General features: G+C 48.7%; 1 protein-coding gene across 3 annotated transcripts in view; it reads right to left on the bottom strand.

Annotated features, from left to right (window-relative positions):
• exoc3l2b (exocyst complex component 3-like 2b) overlaps nt 1–19,151 on the bottom strand; it is a 33,539-nt gene that overhangs the window by 8,484 nt on the left and 5,904 nt on the right. For all 3 annotated transcript variants that reach the window (XR_014630457.1, XM_084438326.1, XM_084438325.1), the window contains exons 2-8: nt 14,012–14,506; nt 13,603–13,832; nt 3,141–3,445; nt 2,485–2,870; nt 2,163–2,277; nt 732–842; nt 310–410 (exon numbers count right to left, since the gene is read on the bottom strand). Coding sequence is in view for 2 of the 3 variants with exons in the window: in XM_084438326.1 (XP_084294452.1) it covers nt 310–410; nt 732–842; nt 2,163–2,277; nt 2,485–2,870; nt 3,141–3,445; nt 13,603–13,832; nt 14,012–14,484 (1,721 nt within the window). In the remaining variant the exon portion in view is untranslated. The remainder of the gene's footprint in view (nt 1–309; nt 411–731; nt 843–2,162; nt 2,278–2,484; nt 2,871–3,140; nt 3,446–13,602; nt 13,833–14,011; nt 14,507–19,151) is intronic.

Consider the following 19,151-nt stretch of genomic DNA (forward strand, 5'->3'; position numbering starts at 1 on the left):
GGAGCACCTGGGCTCAGCTGACCAGCCTCCTATATATTGTCCTGCCATTCAGTGTTCTGGGAGATTGTCTCTACACTACGGCGTATGTGTGTCTGTACCTTTAGTTTGTAATTAAATATTTGATTACTCTGAGTTTTGGTTATCGGTCTCCCCTTTTTGGTTTTGTTTATGTCATGAGCCGGTCGTAACATTATGGTGTGTTGTGGTGTGGTGTGGTGTGGTATGGTATAGTGTGGTATGGTATGGTATGGATTTGCTCTGGAATGTGTGTCTCTCAGATCTATTATGCTAGACCATGTGATCTCTCACCTGTAGAGGAAGTCTGCCAGGCCGTTGAGACTGCACTGGGCCACTCTGGAGCCCAGGTCTCTGTTGATGGCTGCTGACCGCTCCAGGTCCACCTGTAGCCTCTGTATGGACACACACACGACATGTTGACAACTATCATGTCCACTAGAGGCCAGTAGAGAGGCTGTGATGGACTCTACTTGGCTGTGATGGAAACTGAATCAGCAGAGGAAGTAGTGTGTATTTACTTTGGCCTCCGCTTGAGGAATGTTTTCGATGCTCCACCAAAGCAGTGAGCTTATACTTATATTATCACTCAGACAAACGCACACATTAGCCCGCTGTACAAAACAACCAACAAAGCTGCCCCCCCCCCCCCACACACACACACACACACACACATATTCAACTACATGGCATGACGTGTGTGTGTGCAGGCCTACCTGTATTACAGTGCACGCCAGGGTAATCTGGTACTCCTCGATGTGCAGTGTCTCCATCCATCTTCTCTCCTCCTCGTCCAGCAGCTGGGACAGCTCTGTGGTCACCTTAGCCTTCAGGGCAACAAGGATGACAGTTACAGCTCTGTGGTCACCTTAGCCTTCAGGGCAACAAGGATGACAGTTACAGCTCTGTGGTCACCTTAGCCTTCAGGGCAACAAGGATGACAGTTACAGATCTGTGGTCACCTTAGCCTTCAGTGTTGTTATTAATGCTTATTATTTTTTTCTCTTACATTGTTTTTGTGTTATTTGAATTGCTTTATTTAGTCTGTGAAGCACTTTGTAACCCTGTTTTGAATTATGAGAGAGAGATTGAGAGAGAGAGAGAGAGAAAGATAGAGAGAGAGAAAGAAAGAGAGATTTACTATGGTCGCTAGGGTCAGTCTGTCAGTTCGTTGTCATGGTTACTTCCGCCTCCCCAGTAACAGCTAGCGTCACCAAGTAACAGCTAGCGTCACCAATCAGAACCAAGGCCAAGGCTAAGGTCCTATTGGACACTGACTTGGCAGGGCTGGCTATGATTGGCAGCTCACAGACTGAGGCAGCCAATGACCTCTTGATTTCCACTTCCTCTTCAGGATGTACTAGTGGATTATTGTGTCTACTACATGGGCTCAGACCCAGACTCTAAACTTAGACCCAGACTCCAGGACCTAGACCCAGACAAAACCAGACCAGACTAGACCCAGAACTAGACCAGACCAGACCCAGACCAGACCAGACCAGACTAGACTAGACTAGACTAGACTAGACCCAGACCCAGACCTAGACCAGACCAGACCACACCACACCACACCAGACCAGTCCCAGACCTAGACCTAGACCCAGACCAGACCCCAGAACCAGACCAGATCCCATACAAGGACCCAGACCCAGAACCAGACCTAGACCTAGACCCAGACCAGACCCAGACTCGGAGCAAGGGAACTTAGGAGAGAACAAGTTCTCTGGCCACCTCAGAGTTCCACACTCTTACTGTAGCTCTCTACCTGGTCTCCCTTCTTGGCACTGCTACATCACAGAGACCTGAACTAAACAGGCTCTTGTCTGACCTCTATTGTGATGCGGCCCTTACAGACAGGAAGTCCCATCAGCTGCCCCTGAGAAGCCATCATTTGATTGGCTGAACTGGCGAGGCTGCTAGGCCTCCCTTCGAGTGGACAGGAAAAGCCAAAGGTGCACCCTTTCCTCAGGCCTGCAGCAAGACCGTCGTGGTGTGTGTGTGTGTGTGTTAGGGTGTGAGGCCGGGGGGGTAGATTGTTGAGCGGTGAGTGTGTGGGTGTATTTGGGTGGAGGAGTTGGGAGGAGTACGGCGTGTCTGTGTGTGTGAGGAGAGCGGTGCGGTACTCGGTGGTTCTCCTCAGTCCTCACCCTGACTGAGTTGAGGCAGTCCAGCTCCAGCTTGTCCACGGTCTCCGGGGGCAGGAGCGGCCCCAGCTGGGCGTGGTCGAAGGGCGTGGTCATGCTGACCGCTCCCAGGACGTCCCTGGAGAGACGACAGACACACAGAGAGACACACACACACACACACACAGATTCATAGTACTTAATTACTCAATAGCCTCACATACGGTGTAAAGTCTTCCACTAAATCAATGGTATATACAGTAGGTCCAAAACTGGCTGAAACCATGGTGTGTGTGTGTGTGTGTGTATGTGTCCCAGTGTGTGTCTCCCGCTGTGTGTCCTGTACCTGTTGTAGATGTTATACAGCCAGTCCAGCAGGGCGTAGATGTCGGTGATCTGCAGCTGTCCGTCGGTGATGCTGCGCAGTCTCTTGGCCACGGCCTGGTGATAGCTTTGGGCGTACACCTGGAAGGCGCGGTACTCCTCTGGATACACCGCCACCACGTTCCTCTTGGCGGCGCCCAGGTCCTCCACCACCCGAGTTCGGACCCGGTCCAGGTAGGCCGCCAGCTCGCCCTCCTGGGCCTCCGCCCGCTGGGGCAGGCTCCTGTCGGCGGCCGACGCCACCGCCTCCTTCCAGCGTCGCTTCAGCTCCCGGGGGCGCGGACCGCCGGGGACGGCTCCCTCAGACTGGGCCCAGGTCCGGTCCGCCTGCTCCTCCTGCTGCAGGACCTACACCGCCACCAGAACCACCACACACACCAGGGGTGAGCGCTTGAGCATGCTGTTGTTTATTCAACCAGGTTAGAACTGGAAAGAAGCTTAGAACGTACTGTAGAACGTTCTAGTTTATGAATGACCTGATGAATAGTTAAGATTCAGTCATGCAGAGGTTGACCTCACCGACACCACCTGTGACATGCAAGTTGAGTGGAGCCATGATGGATGATCTACGCTACCGGGACTAGCAGGAGCGAGTCAGGGATGAGGATGGGAGCGTACCTGGACCACCAGTCCCAGGTTGGGTCCGGCCGTGGGCGAGCGCAGAGACTCCCTCACCACGTCCCATAGCTCCTTCTGCAATGCCTCGTACAACAGCTCCACGTCTTTGGCCTTGCGCCGGCCGCCATCTTTGTTCCCGGGGCTCGCCATATCCTCCGGCGCCGCCACGCCGCCTCCCGCTGGCGAGGAGGTCAGGGTTGCCGCGAAGACCGCCGCGGCCTCGTTGCACTCCTGCTCCAGCTCCAGGATGTGGGTGTCGGCCAGGAAGAGATCCCTCTTGGTCACCAGCTGGAGGATCTCCAGCACTGAGGAGAGAGAGACAGAGAGAGAGAGGGAGGAGGGGGTAATAGTTATGATGTGCTGTTATGATCATACGTACTTGTGTCTCATACTCAGTACTCATGTCTCACATAGAAACCGTTCAAATATGCGCTCACTCTCTAAGACCCCTGAGGCACACGGGAGACCAGGTCTAATACTAGTTGCTCATATACAATATTTACTTTATATAAGAATCCAGGTGGTGATATGAAGTTGGCTTCCCAGTGAAACTCAGTCCAGGCCCCAGAGAGAGCTCCCTTTAGTGTTTCCACTAATCCAGTAACACGACCAGACTGCTAAAGAGCCTAGACTCACCCTACAGAGAAGTGATCTCATAGCACACTGCGATGTGGTCACGGAGGAGGGAGAGGAGAGAGAAAGAGAGGGGTGAGAAGGAGAGAGGGGGGAAAGACAAAAGGGGGAAGATGGGCCGAATGAAGACAGAGAGAAAGAGTGAGGCGAGAAAAAGTAAGAGTGGGAGCAAGAGAAAGAGAAAAGACAGAGAGAGAAAGAGAAAAGACAGAGAATGGAGAGAGAGAGGGTGAGGCGAGAAAGTAACAGAGAGAGGGAGCAAGAGAGAGAGTAAAGAGAGAGAGAGCGAGGAGAGATTTTATTTCAGTCGTAAAACCGCAGATGAAAGTCGACAGGTTGTCACTGATGTCAGCGGACACTCCTCTCTGACATCAGTCTTCCTTCTGGAGCAGAGTCAGATATCTGCTCGAGAACCAATCAGGTGTGAGTGTCAACCAGGGGATAGGGCCCAGCCTGGGCTCTGTTCTGCACCTCTGACTACACGCTATTAGATGCGGGTCACTGAGGAGTCAGTAGCCTCCTTGTCTGAGTATGACTGGTTTAGGTAATAAGAGGTCAGGGATAGTTTTCATACGACTGCTCCTAACTGACCCCATCCATCCAGAAACAATCCCTTGACCCAATGGCTGAAACACTAGCAGAGAAAAGGACAGTTCATTCTCCATAGCACATGATCTGGGGTGCTGAACACATCTGGAAGCTGATGCATGTCCCTACTGTATGTTCATAGTTTTTCTTAAATATATATGCTTTTTGTTTTCTGACATGTTCCCCATGTCACCAATTTACAAATTGATCATTTAGCAGATGATTTTATCCAAAGCAACCTACAATATGAGCTAGTGTTAAGTGCCTTGCTCAAAGGCACACTGGTAGGTGATGATTGTCAAGTGGCCTGGCTGGTCTTGAGCCAGTGGCCTTGTGGTCAGTGGTCAGATGCTCTTACCACTAGAGAAAATCTGACGGCATCATACACTCGTTGATTAACTACTGGGTAATGTCAGCCGGCTGGTCGTTCACAGCCCCCTGTGGCGTGTAACCACGGTACAACTGAGCTGTAATGGCCGACGAAACGGCAGGCGCCATTTTCTAACAGGGCGTCAGGGTGAACAAGGAACATCGGAGCGCTCAGAGTTGCTCATTAACCAACTGTTCTAAAGATCACCGTGCAACAAGAATGTGAGACTCAGTGTTTTGAGGAAGTTTCCCAAAAGGCATCAATCACAAGTCAATGATTAGGAGATAGGACAGCACAGACATTAGCAGCATATGCTGATTCATGATGCAGTTTTCTGTAGTTTACATCTAGGGATATTCCACCAATCAGAGTTCAGGGTTAGGCTCAGAGTTTGTCTGAGCGTCTAAAGCCGCTCTCTGGAAAGGCCCCCGGGTTTTACCCTCGCTGTAAACGTCACTGTTGCATGATTTAGGACAAGTGGTTCGGTCTCCTACTGCACACAACAGGCCATATTCTGCCTCTCAGAGCAAGCAGCTCAAAGACAAACAAACAGGGACAAAACAGACGTCATAGTCCTTGAGCATTAACAATGGCCAAAAGGTATTTAATATTGACTAATACTCTGCTTTGTACAGATCAAAAGAATAATGTCCAAAGGAGAAATTCACACTTCTTTACACGTTGCAAGAGGCTCAACTGTGATTATAGACCAGTGTAAAGTTATAATTATAATTATACCGACCAGTGTATCGTAAATGGAAGCTGAGGGAGTGCGAGCAGAAGGCCGACCTCTTGTCTGAGGGATGTACGAGGCCTCTGCTTGTGTCAGCATCTCTTGTCAGACTCAAACGCTCCATGCAGCGGAGGCGGTTTGGAACCACACTGCTCTGATGAGGTAGCGATGTCTTGTGAGAGACCTCACCCTGGCAGCCATGGCTTGTAAGAAACTTGTAAGCAAACATCACCCTCCCACTAAGAGGATGTCTTCTTGGTCTAATGGTAGTTGCATGGGCTGTAGCTGTGGGAGAGACTGGGGTTCGATCCCCAACAGACACATCGACAACAACTCTCCCAGTCTGCTGGTGTGTACAGTCAGCCCTGCATCTATACAGCCTATATAGTCTTCACAGTATATACAGTAAATACAGCCTATACAGCCTAACTAGTGTAGTCTACACAGTCTATATAGTCTATACAGCCAATATAGTCTACAGTATAGTCTAAACAGCAGTCGACACAGTTTATACTGTACAGCCTATACAGTCTACATTGACAATACAGTCTACACAGTATATATAGCCTAGTCTACAGTCATACAGCCTATATAGATAGATAGACACTTTAATGATCCCCTTAGGGGGAAATGTAGTGTTTCCGCAGTGGAAAATTTACAGCAAAGGTTGGAAATGCAGATAGAGACTATGTATAGTAGCAATAAGCATGAAAAGAAGAAGAACAAGGACTATATACATCCAAGCCTACAGTCTACATATATAGTCTATACACAGTCTACACAGCCTCCATCTGTGGAAGTGTAGTTACACACTGTTCTCTCAGTCAGGCAACGCGAGCAGCATGGCAGGAACTGATGTCATATCCTTCTCCTCCAGCAGTGGTGTTGGGACCTAACACAGCGACCCCAGGAAGGGGGGGCGGGTGACACCACTTTGGGGACTGTCTCCAATAGGCCTAGGAGGCACATCGCACCACAGCTCGCACCACTGCAGGCCAAGGTGCGTCACGGATCAGCTGTGAAAATATGACCCCCCTCCCTCCCCCCCTGCTCCTCTCCACCCAGGGCACCGCAGGGGCTTCCAGGCCTGTCTGCTGCTCAACTGCCCCTGTAGCTCAGTTGGCCCTCAGAGGCGGAACTGTGTGTGTGTGTGTATGTGCATTTGTGTGTGCGTGTGTGTATGTGTGCGTGCACGTTTGTGTGTGTGTATATGTACTTTTGTGTGTGTTTGTGTGCGTGTGTGTATGCGTGCATCTGTATGTGTGTGTGTGTGTGTGTGTTTGTGTGTGTCTATATATGCGTTTGTATGTGTGTGTGTGTGTGTGTGTGTGTGTTATACAAGGCAGAGAGGATGCAGGGGAGCTGCTCTGTCACCCTGGTCATCCGTCTCTGTCCCCAACGAGGAAGAGGAAGAGAAGGAGCAGCCGCCGATGCCATGGCACCACCCTGGGCCCCACACACACACACACATATATGCATGTAGGGAAACACACACACACAGACACACACACACACAGAACACACATACACACACCTCTGTGCTAACGCAGCGGATGGACATCTAAATATAAAGCACAATGCATGCTCATCTTGTTTGAAAGGAGATGGTGAATGAGTGAGTCTCCCTCCAGTGACAGACAGACACAGGGAAGGGAGGAGGTGGAGATCAGACCTGGGTTTACTGTAAATAGAGTAAAGTAGTTTATCAACTGCAGCTCCGGATATGGAAGAACTGGATTTATGACCGAGGTTCTCACATTCTCTGACTAACTCTGGTCAAGGTGGACATTGTGTGGAAACACAGTCACCAGAACCCTTCATGTACTGTAGGGTTGATTGTGTACAATTTACAGGGTGTGAGAATGTGGCATTGACGTCCCCACCACTTCCCTGGTTTTCGCCCCACAGACCCACAAAGAAGAAGTGGCCGCGTTGTACTAATCACCCACGGGGACAATATTCATCCGCCATATTTCGAACGCCACGGCGGCGAGCCACCTAAAGGTCAGGTACTCGCTCAAGTTTACACAGGACGAGAGAATCACCCGAGACCTGTAAACGTATCCCCCAGAAACAGCATAGAAACTACCCAAACAGATGTGCGGGGGGGGGGTTTGGCTCAGCTCTGACGGGCGAACGAGCAGCCATTAAAACCAGAGGTGACCCACACAAGGACGGACGGGCCAGGGACCCTCCCTCAGACTCCAGACAGAAAAGGGGAACACTGGGCCTTTGTTCTCAAGCTCTCTCACCCCCCTCCCTGCCCCTCTTAACCTCTGCCATCAGGAACGCACTCAGCTAATGTACAGAAGTGTGGCACCACCCTTCCTCTAGGCAAAACCACAAGCATGATCTTGCCGCTAGCACTCCTATGGGACCTGTGATACAAGTGCTAGTCTGGTGCACATATGATGTAGCCTAGCATTATTATAAGAATTCAGGAAGGGAATGGGGGGGGGGGGGGGGGGGACTAAGGGTTTCTGTTCCCTAAAGGTTTGTAAGAAAATCCACAGTGGAACAGAAAGTGCCGAGTTGGCAGGATATGTGGAGTTCTCTCAACTCGAAATTATGCGGGGTAAGAGAACTCTCCAGCCAGAGACATTCTAGCCATGTTCCTGCTGTGGCGCCCAAGCCAGCATGGCGCTAAGCCAACACAGTGCTAGGCTAACACACCACTAGGCTAACACACAGCACTAGGCTAACACAGTGTTACACTAACACAGCACTAGGCTAACACAGCGCTAGGCTAACACAGCGCTAGGCCAACATAGCCCAAGACTAACACAGTGCTAGGCCTCCACAGTACTACTGTAGGCTAACACAGTGCTAGGCTAGTATAGTGTTAGGCTAACACAGTGCTAGGCTAACACAGCACTAGGCTAACAGTACTAAGACCACACAGCGCTAGGCTAACACAGTGTTAGGACTAGCATTGCTCAGTGTTAACTTGCCGTAGCTTAGGCTGTCCTTGTCCTAGAGGTGCTACCATGCATGAAGAGAAATACAAGCCTTCCAAACTGAGCACAAAGCTACATTCTCTCTTCGGTGAAACAAATACCCACAGCTAGATATTTAAACTGTCCATTTCTCCAGACAGAGGCAGCTGTCGTCACATCACAGCGTGTCCGGAGCAGATAAATATTTTTTCTCACCAAAGTAAAATATCAAATAAGCAGAGGAGCTCCAACTTCTGGCCTACACACACACACACACACACACACACACACACACACACACACACACACACACACACACACACACACACACTTGAACCCCCTGCAGGCACAGCTGGGTCAAATCTGTTTCTCTTCTGTCTCCCCTTTCTCTCATCTCTCATCCCACTCTCCCATTCCAAATTCAGCCTCAACAAAGCACACACACACACACACACAACATGTGCGCAGCTAGTGACAGAGGTTAAAAGGGACATTGCCAGTCAGTCAGTCAGTCAGTCAACATGTCTTCAGGGAGATGACCAGGCCAAGGCCGGGCTCAGACCGGACAGGGCAGGGCAGACTGGTCACATGACCTCATCCACACTCAGCTGTTCAGCTGGCCTCCTCTCAGCCTCCCGACTCTCCTCATCCCTCTGGACGATACTCTGACGTTAACTTAACAAACACTAATCAGACTGGGTTAAGTCAGTAAGCGGTGAGAGAGAGAAAGACCCTCATGGTTACTGTACATTTTGAGTTACAGATTGCTGGATGTTAGACTTCTCTTTGCTGCCACAATGGAAAATGTAAACACTTGGATTGACAATGTGGAGAACAACGGTTATCTTTCATGGTCATATTCAGAAGACTGAGGGAGGTGAGGAAGCAACATGTGTATTTCATCATTCTCGATTGATCATTCACCACAACTACTCTTTTGTTGCTACAGAACGCTCCCAAAACAGAAGCACCAAATGGCTCCATAGAAGCAGCAGATGTCTAAAGCTAGTCATCCATCCATCCACCCACCCACCCACCCACCCACCCACCCACCCACCCATCCATCCATCCATCCATCCATCCATCCATCCATCCATCCATCCATCCATCCATCCATCCATCCATCCATCCATCCATCCATCCATCCATCCATCCATCCATCCATCCATCCATCCATCCATCCATCCATCCATCCATCCATCCATCCATCCATCCATCCATCCATCCATCCATCCATCCATCCATCCATCCATCCATCCATCCATCCATCCATCCATCCATCCATCCATCCATCCACCCACCCAGCCAGCCAGCCAGCCAGCCAGCCAGCCAGTGACAGTTATGGTTTTATAATCCTGGAGACCTTGAATTATTACTGTCTCAGGCCTGCAGATCATTTACCCCACTGTGGCGTAAGCAGGCTATATGACCCTCTTATCAAGTCCTGCGGACGACACTGATGCCAAATGAACTGCAAATAGGTAGCTGTGACCTTAAAGAAGGCCTGCCCAGACAATCAGATAGGGCTAAGACACAGCTGAAGACAGGGTGTGCTGCTCGATGTTCTTCAACACAAAAATGTTAAAAACAGTCCTTCAAGACACTAGGCAATGTCGTCCACTAAGGGGTCGTGGTGTGTGTGACACAAACAGTATAGACTACATCATGGCTACCAGGTCAACTAGCTAGGTCAGATAGCTAGGTCACCAGATGTTGTGTGTTTGTCATAGCTGACCATGGCACAGGTAGGGGTGGGGGGTGTAGGATGAGGGCCTGGTCTAATGGCTATGGTGAAATATGAACCCAGGTTGTTGAATACCTGAGGCAAGGTGGGTTGTGCCCCTCCACACACACACACACACACATTCACGAACAGGAGGGCAGACACGGAAGGGCAAATTCCACAGTGCTGGTCAGGACAGGTACAGCGCAGTGGAAGCTGCCAGCAGCCCTGTGCCTTTCACAATGTAATCCATTATATCTTATATGACATAATCCATTACGTCTGATATAACCATGAAGTGAATACTGTGCATCTTTGTTCCAGCCCTGTTGTACTGAATCACAGTTCAAAGATTCATATATCGGCTACGTTCTCATCAGGTGCACATGCTCTCTGGGTGCTCTGAAGCGGAGGTCCCTCTTTGGCGCTGGGACCCTCACATGTATAATATACAACTACTTAACTCTCAGGACACTGACCACAACACCAGATTTGATCTTTCACATGTCGGCTGAGGGGGAAGCGTGGTTCCTTCATTTCAACCTCGTCTGTATTCCATCTCACTTCTCCTATTCTGGATCGAGGGATTCGGAGTCAGAAAGCCGCTGCCTGTTAGTCCCGGTTTGCTTTGTTCTGTTCTGTCTCATTGTTGGGCTCAGAGAATCTGGAGTGGCTGGCAGATGGTCGCAGAGGTCGTTCTCTCCCCATAACTCTGGTATTTCCTGACACTTGAGCCCGGCTGAACACAGCAGCCTCTCGTTAGCACGCTGCGTCTTCCTCCGGTGAACAATACTCATGCACAAGCACACACGCATGTACAGTAGTGGTCTGTGATCATGAGTGTTTTATAGAAGCAGAGACCAAACCAAGGAGGGGAGAGCGAAGACTTTTCCCATAATAGCCGGTAGGGCTGGGACTTTTGCTCCAAAATCATATTCGAAGTTCGTTTATTTATTAATAATAATATTCGAATATATTCGAATTATTATTAATAATATTTTTACCATTAAATTCTTACAGAAAGACCTACCTAGGTATTAAAATAAAGTTGTGCACATTCTGTCCACTAGTGGGCATTGTATCATAGGCAATATCGATAAGCAATGATGTATTCTATTAATACATCCATGGTACGAGTTCACGGGTGGGAATGGTGCGTTCGTTTGTGGTCGGAGGTGGCAAGTCGCAAGTGGCAAAATACCTTCCTCCGACCTGTGTGCATTCGAGCTATAGCGAATGATATGATGATGATATGATATGATATTGACGTCAGCCGGCAACTGGGGGCTGAAACATATCCGAATTTGCGACGAGGAAGTGCGAGTTCATGCGGTGTTTTATTTAATCATTCCTAGTAGCAAGTCGCAATTTGCCACCTCCCAGTTATAAACGAACGCACCAGAAGTTACGGGTGGGAAGTTACGGGTTTGACTGCCATTCCAGAGCATTTTCACGTGTAGGAGGTCGGAAAAACACGAGTTACGGGTTGCCTGGAACGCGCCGTGCTAACTAACGTCACCTCCTACAGGAGCCCAGGTGTCCAATAGCCTTGCTAATGAGCTCGCGATTGCAACTTCACCAGGCGTGAAAAACCCTCTGAATCTGAATCAAAAGCAACGTTTGCTAGCCAACACATTTACAAAAAATAATGCCTATAACAGGTTCGAATATTAAGGGCTGCCTAATATTCGTTCGAATACCAGTATTTCTGTCAATATTCGAATTATATTCGAATCCCGAAGTTCGGACTCCCAGCCCTAATAGCCGGTCAGATGAATCGGGCCATTGCTAATCCACGCAATAGCAAGAATAATAAAATGTTCCAGGCTTGTCTACTGGCAAAAGTAAACCGCAATGTACTGAGTGGTTTCAGTTTGTGGCTTGACCAAGCCAGTCTACACACACTGTGACCGCCAACTAAACTGTCCCAGTTGCGTATTAGAGGACTGTAGGTTCGGGTCTTGGGAGGGAGGGAGGGAGAGAGAGAGAGAGAGAGAGAGAGAGAGAGAGAAGGAATGCCAGGGCACTGTTCTCCCCATGACAAACATGCACACATAAACAAACATAACATCGTCTCGCTGTGTGGGTCAGCTGCAGAAATAACACACATGGCTGACAAAAGTGTGAAGTGAAGTTAGGATCGAGGCCCCGACAGCCCGCGTGGAGCAGCGGAGCCCAGAGGGAGATCCATATAGGAGATTAGCCTACACCATTCAGTGGTCTGTTTCATTTGCCCAGGCCAAAGTAATGGATTCCAGAGCTGCAGACAGGCTGGCACTAACACTGATATACTTGTGCTTGCTCATTGCGTGACTTGGTCCTGAACAATCCAGCAATTTTGTAAACGGCCCGGCAAACACAACGAGCTATCTCATGGACGTTGGACCGTGATAGCACGGTATTTGGGCACCATCTATTCTACACACGCGCACGCACGTACACACACACGCACACACACACACACACGCACACAGAGTGAAGCGGTCTGATACTGAGATGCCAGCAGTTGTATGATGCCTTTGTGTTCCGCTGGTACAGGGCAGTCAGTCCTATAGTATTTAATAAACAAGGCTCACATATACAGGGGTGTTGCTACCAGCATGATCTTTATCTGGAGCGAGACTGAGACAGACTGGAGGAAAAGGTGAGCTGATCTAGGTCTGCTGATATGGCAAAACACCAGGGGCTTGTGTTCCCTACACAATATATGCACAGAACACATGTTGTCAGTTCCTACAAAAACCACAGTACATCTACTATACTAGACTGTCCACTCTATACAGTATGATCTGTTCAGTTCTGCTCCCATCCATAGCAGTCATCCCATTCCATGAACAAGGGTGTGGAATGTGTTTGATATTTGAAATGGGGAGGAACTCAAATGTAATTATGAAGGAATCCCCCCGCTCTCCTCCGCCAGTTAGACCACCCCACCCTCAAAACATTAGTGGGAAACCCCATCTAAAGTGACCACATGTGTGTCCTGGGTCTCCCTCTACTCTATCATCTTTCTCTCTCTCTCTCTCTCTCTCTCTCTCTCTCTCTATTCCATTATCATCTCTTTCTCCATTGTCGCCAGAGGGACAGAAATAACCCAGATGTTGGGACACTGATAAGATCTTCTCTGTTGTTGTGGAAATAGAAGCTATACAGTTAGGACTCGTAGCACTGCTGAACAGGGTGACCACTGACAGTGATAAGACTTTCCACACATGCAACAGAAGTGGTTTGATAAACTATAGCTACTATATAAACGTGTATTTGAAAATAACGGTTGTACTTGTTGTGAGTGACTTAACTTCATGACAGAATACATAGGGGCTGCATGTGGGATGTTATGCTATCACACACAGGTTGAAAGGAAGAGAAATGGATTGTGGGTAACTGCTACAACATACAAGCAAAGTGGAGATATACTGAAGAGTCTGCCTAATGAATGTACACTTCGTACCAATAATCCCTGTCTCCCGACCCCGTACCTGAGAGGGGTTCCCTGGGTTTGACCTCCTCCTGCACCACCTCCTCCTCCATCACGTCTTCCTCGGGACCCTGGGAGGAGTGGTCAGCCATGGACTCCCTCTTTCTGCCCAGTCCCACCATCTTCATGAAGGAGAGGCGTCGGCTACTGGTGTCGCCCTCGCTCTCCGAACACTGATCCCCGTTGGTCAGGCTCTCCTTCCTTCCCTCCTTCCTGCACTTCCCCGCAAACCTGAGGGGCGAGGGTTAAAGGTTAAAGAGAGTTCTGAGTGATTGCGTGTTCAGCGTGGAAGATTGCCCCATCATCAGGTTCTCCTTTAGCCCAAGGACGTTTCGCAATGCACCTCTCCACTTCCTCCTTCCCTCATCCCTCCATCCCTCATCCCTCCACCCCCCCCGCCTCTCTCCTACCTGAGCAGGCTGCCCTCCGAGCTCCTCCTCCCCTTCTTCTTCTTCTGCGACGGTGAGGGCGTCCCTCCTATCGACCCCGGCGGCGAGGGCGTTCCGTTGGCCTTGCTGCGCCCTGACAAGCGCAGCCCTTTACCCAGCTTCCCCAGCGTCTTCAGCGGGGACGCCACCCGGATGCGGTCCAGCGTGCCCTTCAGCGACTTCTTCCCCGAGCCGCCCCGGCGCCCCTCATTGGCCTCGTTCTCGTCCTCCTCGTCCTCGAAGGGGTTGCGGTCTCTGGGCGTACCGCCATCCAGGAGGGAGCGCTCGTTGCCACGCCCCGCCCAGTCCTCGTGGTCGGAGGGGGGCTCGTCGAAGGGGTTGCGCTCCAGATTGAGGCTCATGGTGCGGAGGTACAGCTCGCCACGGGCGTTCTCCACGTCCCTGTTAGCCCGGCCCTGCTTCAGGCGCACTGGCACGTTCTTGAGGATGGGCATGCTGCCTCACGGGGGTTCAACTCTGCTGGGGGCGAAGGCGACAAAAGAAGGAGAGAATAGAGAGAGTGAGAGAGAGAGAGAGAGAGAGAGAGAGAGAGAGAGAGAGAGAGAGAGAATGGAGAACGGCATTACAGGACAGTTGTTCTAAAACTAACTTACCAGAACAGATAATGGGTGACCGAGTGGAGCCGAATATTTGCCTGCCATAAAATTGGGTGGAACATCAAATTGGACGATATCAGTAAAATCTCACAGCTCTCTTTGTTCATTATGGTGTCTGATAAGAGAACCTGAGTAATGAGGACAGTTACTCATTCATAGTTCAGATAGAAAGTTTATGATTACAGCTATGGGATGCCGCCCCAACCACTGTGTTTGTCTAAGGGAGAGTCCCATGAGACGTCCAATAGCGGGTTAACACTGATCTCTGTAAACACTGACAGGTGACTCAAGACTCTGCCAAAAGGAACTAGGGAGACAGGTTTCCATGGTGATTCCTGTTTGGGTGGGAAAGATGGAGGTGGTTGGTTATTATGGTCTGCCCGCTTGCTGGTCTCCAGGTTACGCTGTTTAAGCGCCATGGTCTTCCATGTCCTTTGACCCTTTTCAAGAAAACATGTTTGTCCCCCTGCATGAGCTTCCTGTCCCACAGAGGCATGCTGGGATATTTACGGCTGGTGACAGCGCTGAATCGCTTCCTCCTTGTGTCTGCGTGTGTGTGTGTGTGTGTGATTTTAACTAAGGGAGAATGATGAAGAGAGCTTTTTCTGTGCCCTGACCAAAAGGAAATTTAAAAAGTGTCACCTGGGGACATTTTCAAAGGGAAATCCTGAAAAGATAAGTTTAGATCTGTCACACTCTTGTGTCAACTGATGAAAATGCTCCATAGACAGAAGTGGGACCATCAATTCCGTACACTGAGCAAACTAATTAACCCACAGATGAGGAAGAATGAGGAAGCTATCATAGCAAGACAAATCTCTTTAATAAGATGACGCTAACACATTTCCCAACTCACATACATGCTCTAACACAGTAGATATGTACAAAAACAACTGGATTTGAGGCTGTTTTTCAATAACTCGTCATGATTTGTGTATCTAAACACAATTTATTAAGGTCGGCGTGTTTCACATTCCTGAAGACGACCTATTGTTTGGTGGCTTCCTAAATGTGTCTGAGCGAGACTGGGTCTGTGTCTGGATGGATTTCCCACATGGGTGTCGAGGTTTCCCCCGGCCAATCAGCCAATCAGCCACAGCCTCTCCAGGGGACCAATGACGGAGGGCGGGGGCGGTTATCGATGGAAACAATTATGGATGAAATAATACCAACCCCCAAAAGTAGAACCCATTTATTCTATTCATGTTCGCTTCGAAACTAGGTGTGAGAATGTTTTCAGTCTTGAATTTATTTTATGGTTTCTGCATCTAAATGATTTAATTATTTTCTGAAGTCAAGTCCAGTCAAGCATGAGGTTTCCTCTGTGTTTGGGGAATCATCAACCACTCCTTCAGGTCAACCCACAATTTAACTTAACCACAACATGCGTGCAAAAGAAGATTTTGTCTTAGCTTCATCCGTGAACATTTGACTTCTACTTCTGCTCAGGTAGCAGCCCTAGTAGTAGAGTCCAGCTAAGCTAGTAGCTTTAACAGTAGAGTCCAGCTAAGCTAGCAGTCCTGGCACCAGATTCCAGCTAAAGCAGCAGCTCTAGAGACAGCCCTAGTAGAGTTCAAGCTAGCAGCCAGCAAGTCAAGCCACCTGTGACATGCAGAGGTCATCTGTGTTAGTATGGACCAGCAGGCAGAGGAAAGTTATACAGCTGATCCTCAGACCATGGGAGTGTGGGCCAGGACCTGGAGAGGAGGAGGACATGTTATGTGTGACATTGGGCCTCATTAACCAATATCAAACCAATATAAAAAAAAATCTAAAATATGTTCTTAAGAAAGGTCCTAAGAAAAGTCTACGTCTGATTCATGTTTCCTGACTCGTGAATTGAATTGTTCATAATTAACATAGGTTAATGCCCCGGCAGTCCTATAAAAGTGCATGAGACTGCAGGGTCTTGTGCACATGTAACTGAGTTGAACTGGTTAAACTCACTCCTAGGTGTGAATATATACACCTGAGCCATTGAATTGATATATTTTCGGTAGCGTAGCTGGCTAAAGCTGTGTTTTGTCATGTGCCTTGGGAAGTCAGAGGACCCAAGATGGTGGAGGCGATACTGACAGTGAAACCTGTGACAGGCACATGGAAATCACACACAGAAATTGAAAACAAAAGTTGATACAGAAGTCAAGCATGCCCAAACTAAAGACGGTGGAACACCAGACTCCACCTGTCGTGTTTAGAAGAGTCAGTAGCGGATTTAAAATAACATAAAAAAGATGGCCTGATGTCAAATGTGAAGCAAAAAAGTGGTTTATTCCAGACTAATCTGAGCTGTACCAGCATATCAGGGCTATTATTGGAAAATGCATCGTACAAAACAGTTGGTGAATGCGGCCCATTGTCCCTAGTAATTTCTAACCACTGGTTCACTGAGACTCGATGTTGTTATGACCAAAACAGGCAGAACAAACGCTAGGCTTATTTTCACAATGTCTCATGACACTGCAATGTCTTAACTGTGTTAAGAATCCCAAATAAGACTATATGTCAGGCCAAGTTCATGACGTGCAGAAAAACATCCACAAGCAAACAGGAAGTGGCTCCAAAGAGCAGCACGACCAGCAGGAAATGAAGGCGATATCTAGTTTTTCTGGGACGCAGAAGATATCCTTGACCTCTGATAGTACGGCCTGGTGGACCAGAGGACAATAGCGGTCTAACTTGCAGATAGCCCTGGGACCAGGGAGGACAGGCATGCTGCCGATGACAGATTGTGTTAAGTGGTTATGTGGCCTGCCTGGACAGTCTGTCCTTACACATACAGTACATACAACACACAAACGCACGCACGCACACACAAAGACACACACACACACACACATACACACACACACACACACACACACACACACACACACACACACACACACACACACACACACACACAATAGGCCATCTCTGTTATGTTTAAAAACACACCCTCTCATTACCATGCCAGAGGATAGACTACAACAGCCAGGGGACTAAAGTGAAAGACAGGAATCTGGAATTATAACTTTGCCAAAGCCAATGTGCTTTTCTTCATTAACATTATCAGAACACACACAAGCTCCAGTCTCATATCCAGAGTCCAGACAGGTGCGCTGTCTCCGGCTGATCTGCGCCTATCTGATGTGTTTGGTTACAGAGACCAAGGCACCACAACAGAAGAGGACTTAACCATCTAATCCGCCCGCCGATGCCGTTTTAACAAATGTAGCCTGTAGCAACAAGAACAGGACGCACCTAACCTTATTGCTTGAGGGGAGGTCCTGGACTGCTGTTGAGAGCCTCTTGAATCATTTCCCCTGAGGGATGATAGCTGATACATTTCAACTATATTGGCTCAAATCGGTGATGTTACAGTTTTTACATTAGTGGTGGTTAAAGAAGTGGGTATACTGTGGGTCCATGGATAAGGAAGTGGGAATGTACTCCATATACCTCTGTATAACCTCCACTACACCACTGGGTAGTATCAGTACACCCCCACCCCCCTGCTCTGTAAAATGCATTATGTTGCCTCTGTATATGAAAATCACCATATTAACAAAGTTTGATTGTATTTAGCTGTCCTCTGACTGACAGCTCTGCGTGGGGCCCAGGACACACAGGATCAGACAGCTCCTTCCTCTAACATTATCTCCATCTATTCAGGAAGTTGATTTACAGTAATATACCATTCTACTTCTCAGTTTGTGTAATATAGGTCTGGCCCGTGTCAGTACTGAGCTCACAACTCTGGTCCTGGAGGCGCTGTGCTTAACCAACCGAGCCTGCAGGCTAGTGCTCACAGAGAACTGAACAGGCAGCCAGGTGACTTTGTCCTTTGGTGCCCTTAAGGGCCCATATTTCCTTTTCAATAGGGTTGGATCTGAGACTGATCTCCATTCAACTGTCATCAAGATCTTATTAGGCTGCAGAGGTGAACCGCTGCAGATCTCTGATCAGTTTTCTTCCCCCACACCCTAACCTGAACTTTATTATGGCAAAACGAACATCTGATCCACGATCAGTGACTGGAGGAAACTTCAGCCTAATCTACATTACAGGACAGTATCTCTCTCCATCTCTCTCTCTCTGTCTCTCTCTCTCTTTCTCTCTCTCCCTCCCTACTGTAATGTGACTTACTCCAGGTTGGGTCTGTGTTATTTTCCATGACACGTCCTTTATTTAACCCTTATTGGGCCAGTAAATCGTTAACTGCTGCCTGGAAGAGCAATGTCTAAAGACTGGCTAGGGGCAAATCAGTGGCAGAAGTGTGTGTGTGTGTGTGTGTGTGTGTGTGTGTTTTATTTTGTAAATTTTACCAGGTGGTCCCATCTCATCTACAAGGGAGACCTGGCTAAAATAGCAGCATTAAAATTTGTAGACAAAAACAACAATTAAAAACAACAATAGAGCAGAGATTGGCCAGCAGTGATAGATGGGATAATCTGATGGCACTGAGCTGAATAGTGATGAGTATGCAGATGACATTAACCACCCATCTACTGTTGAACTGATCC

This window comes from Borostomias antarcticus (assembly GCF_949987555.1).
Source record: "Borostomias antarcticus genome assembly, chromosome: 1".
NCBI lineage: Eukaryota > Metazoa > Chordata > Actinopteri > Stomiiformes > Stomiidae > Borostomias > Borostomias antarcticus.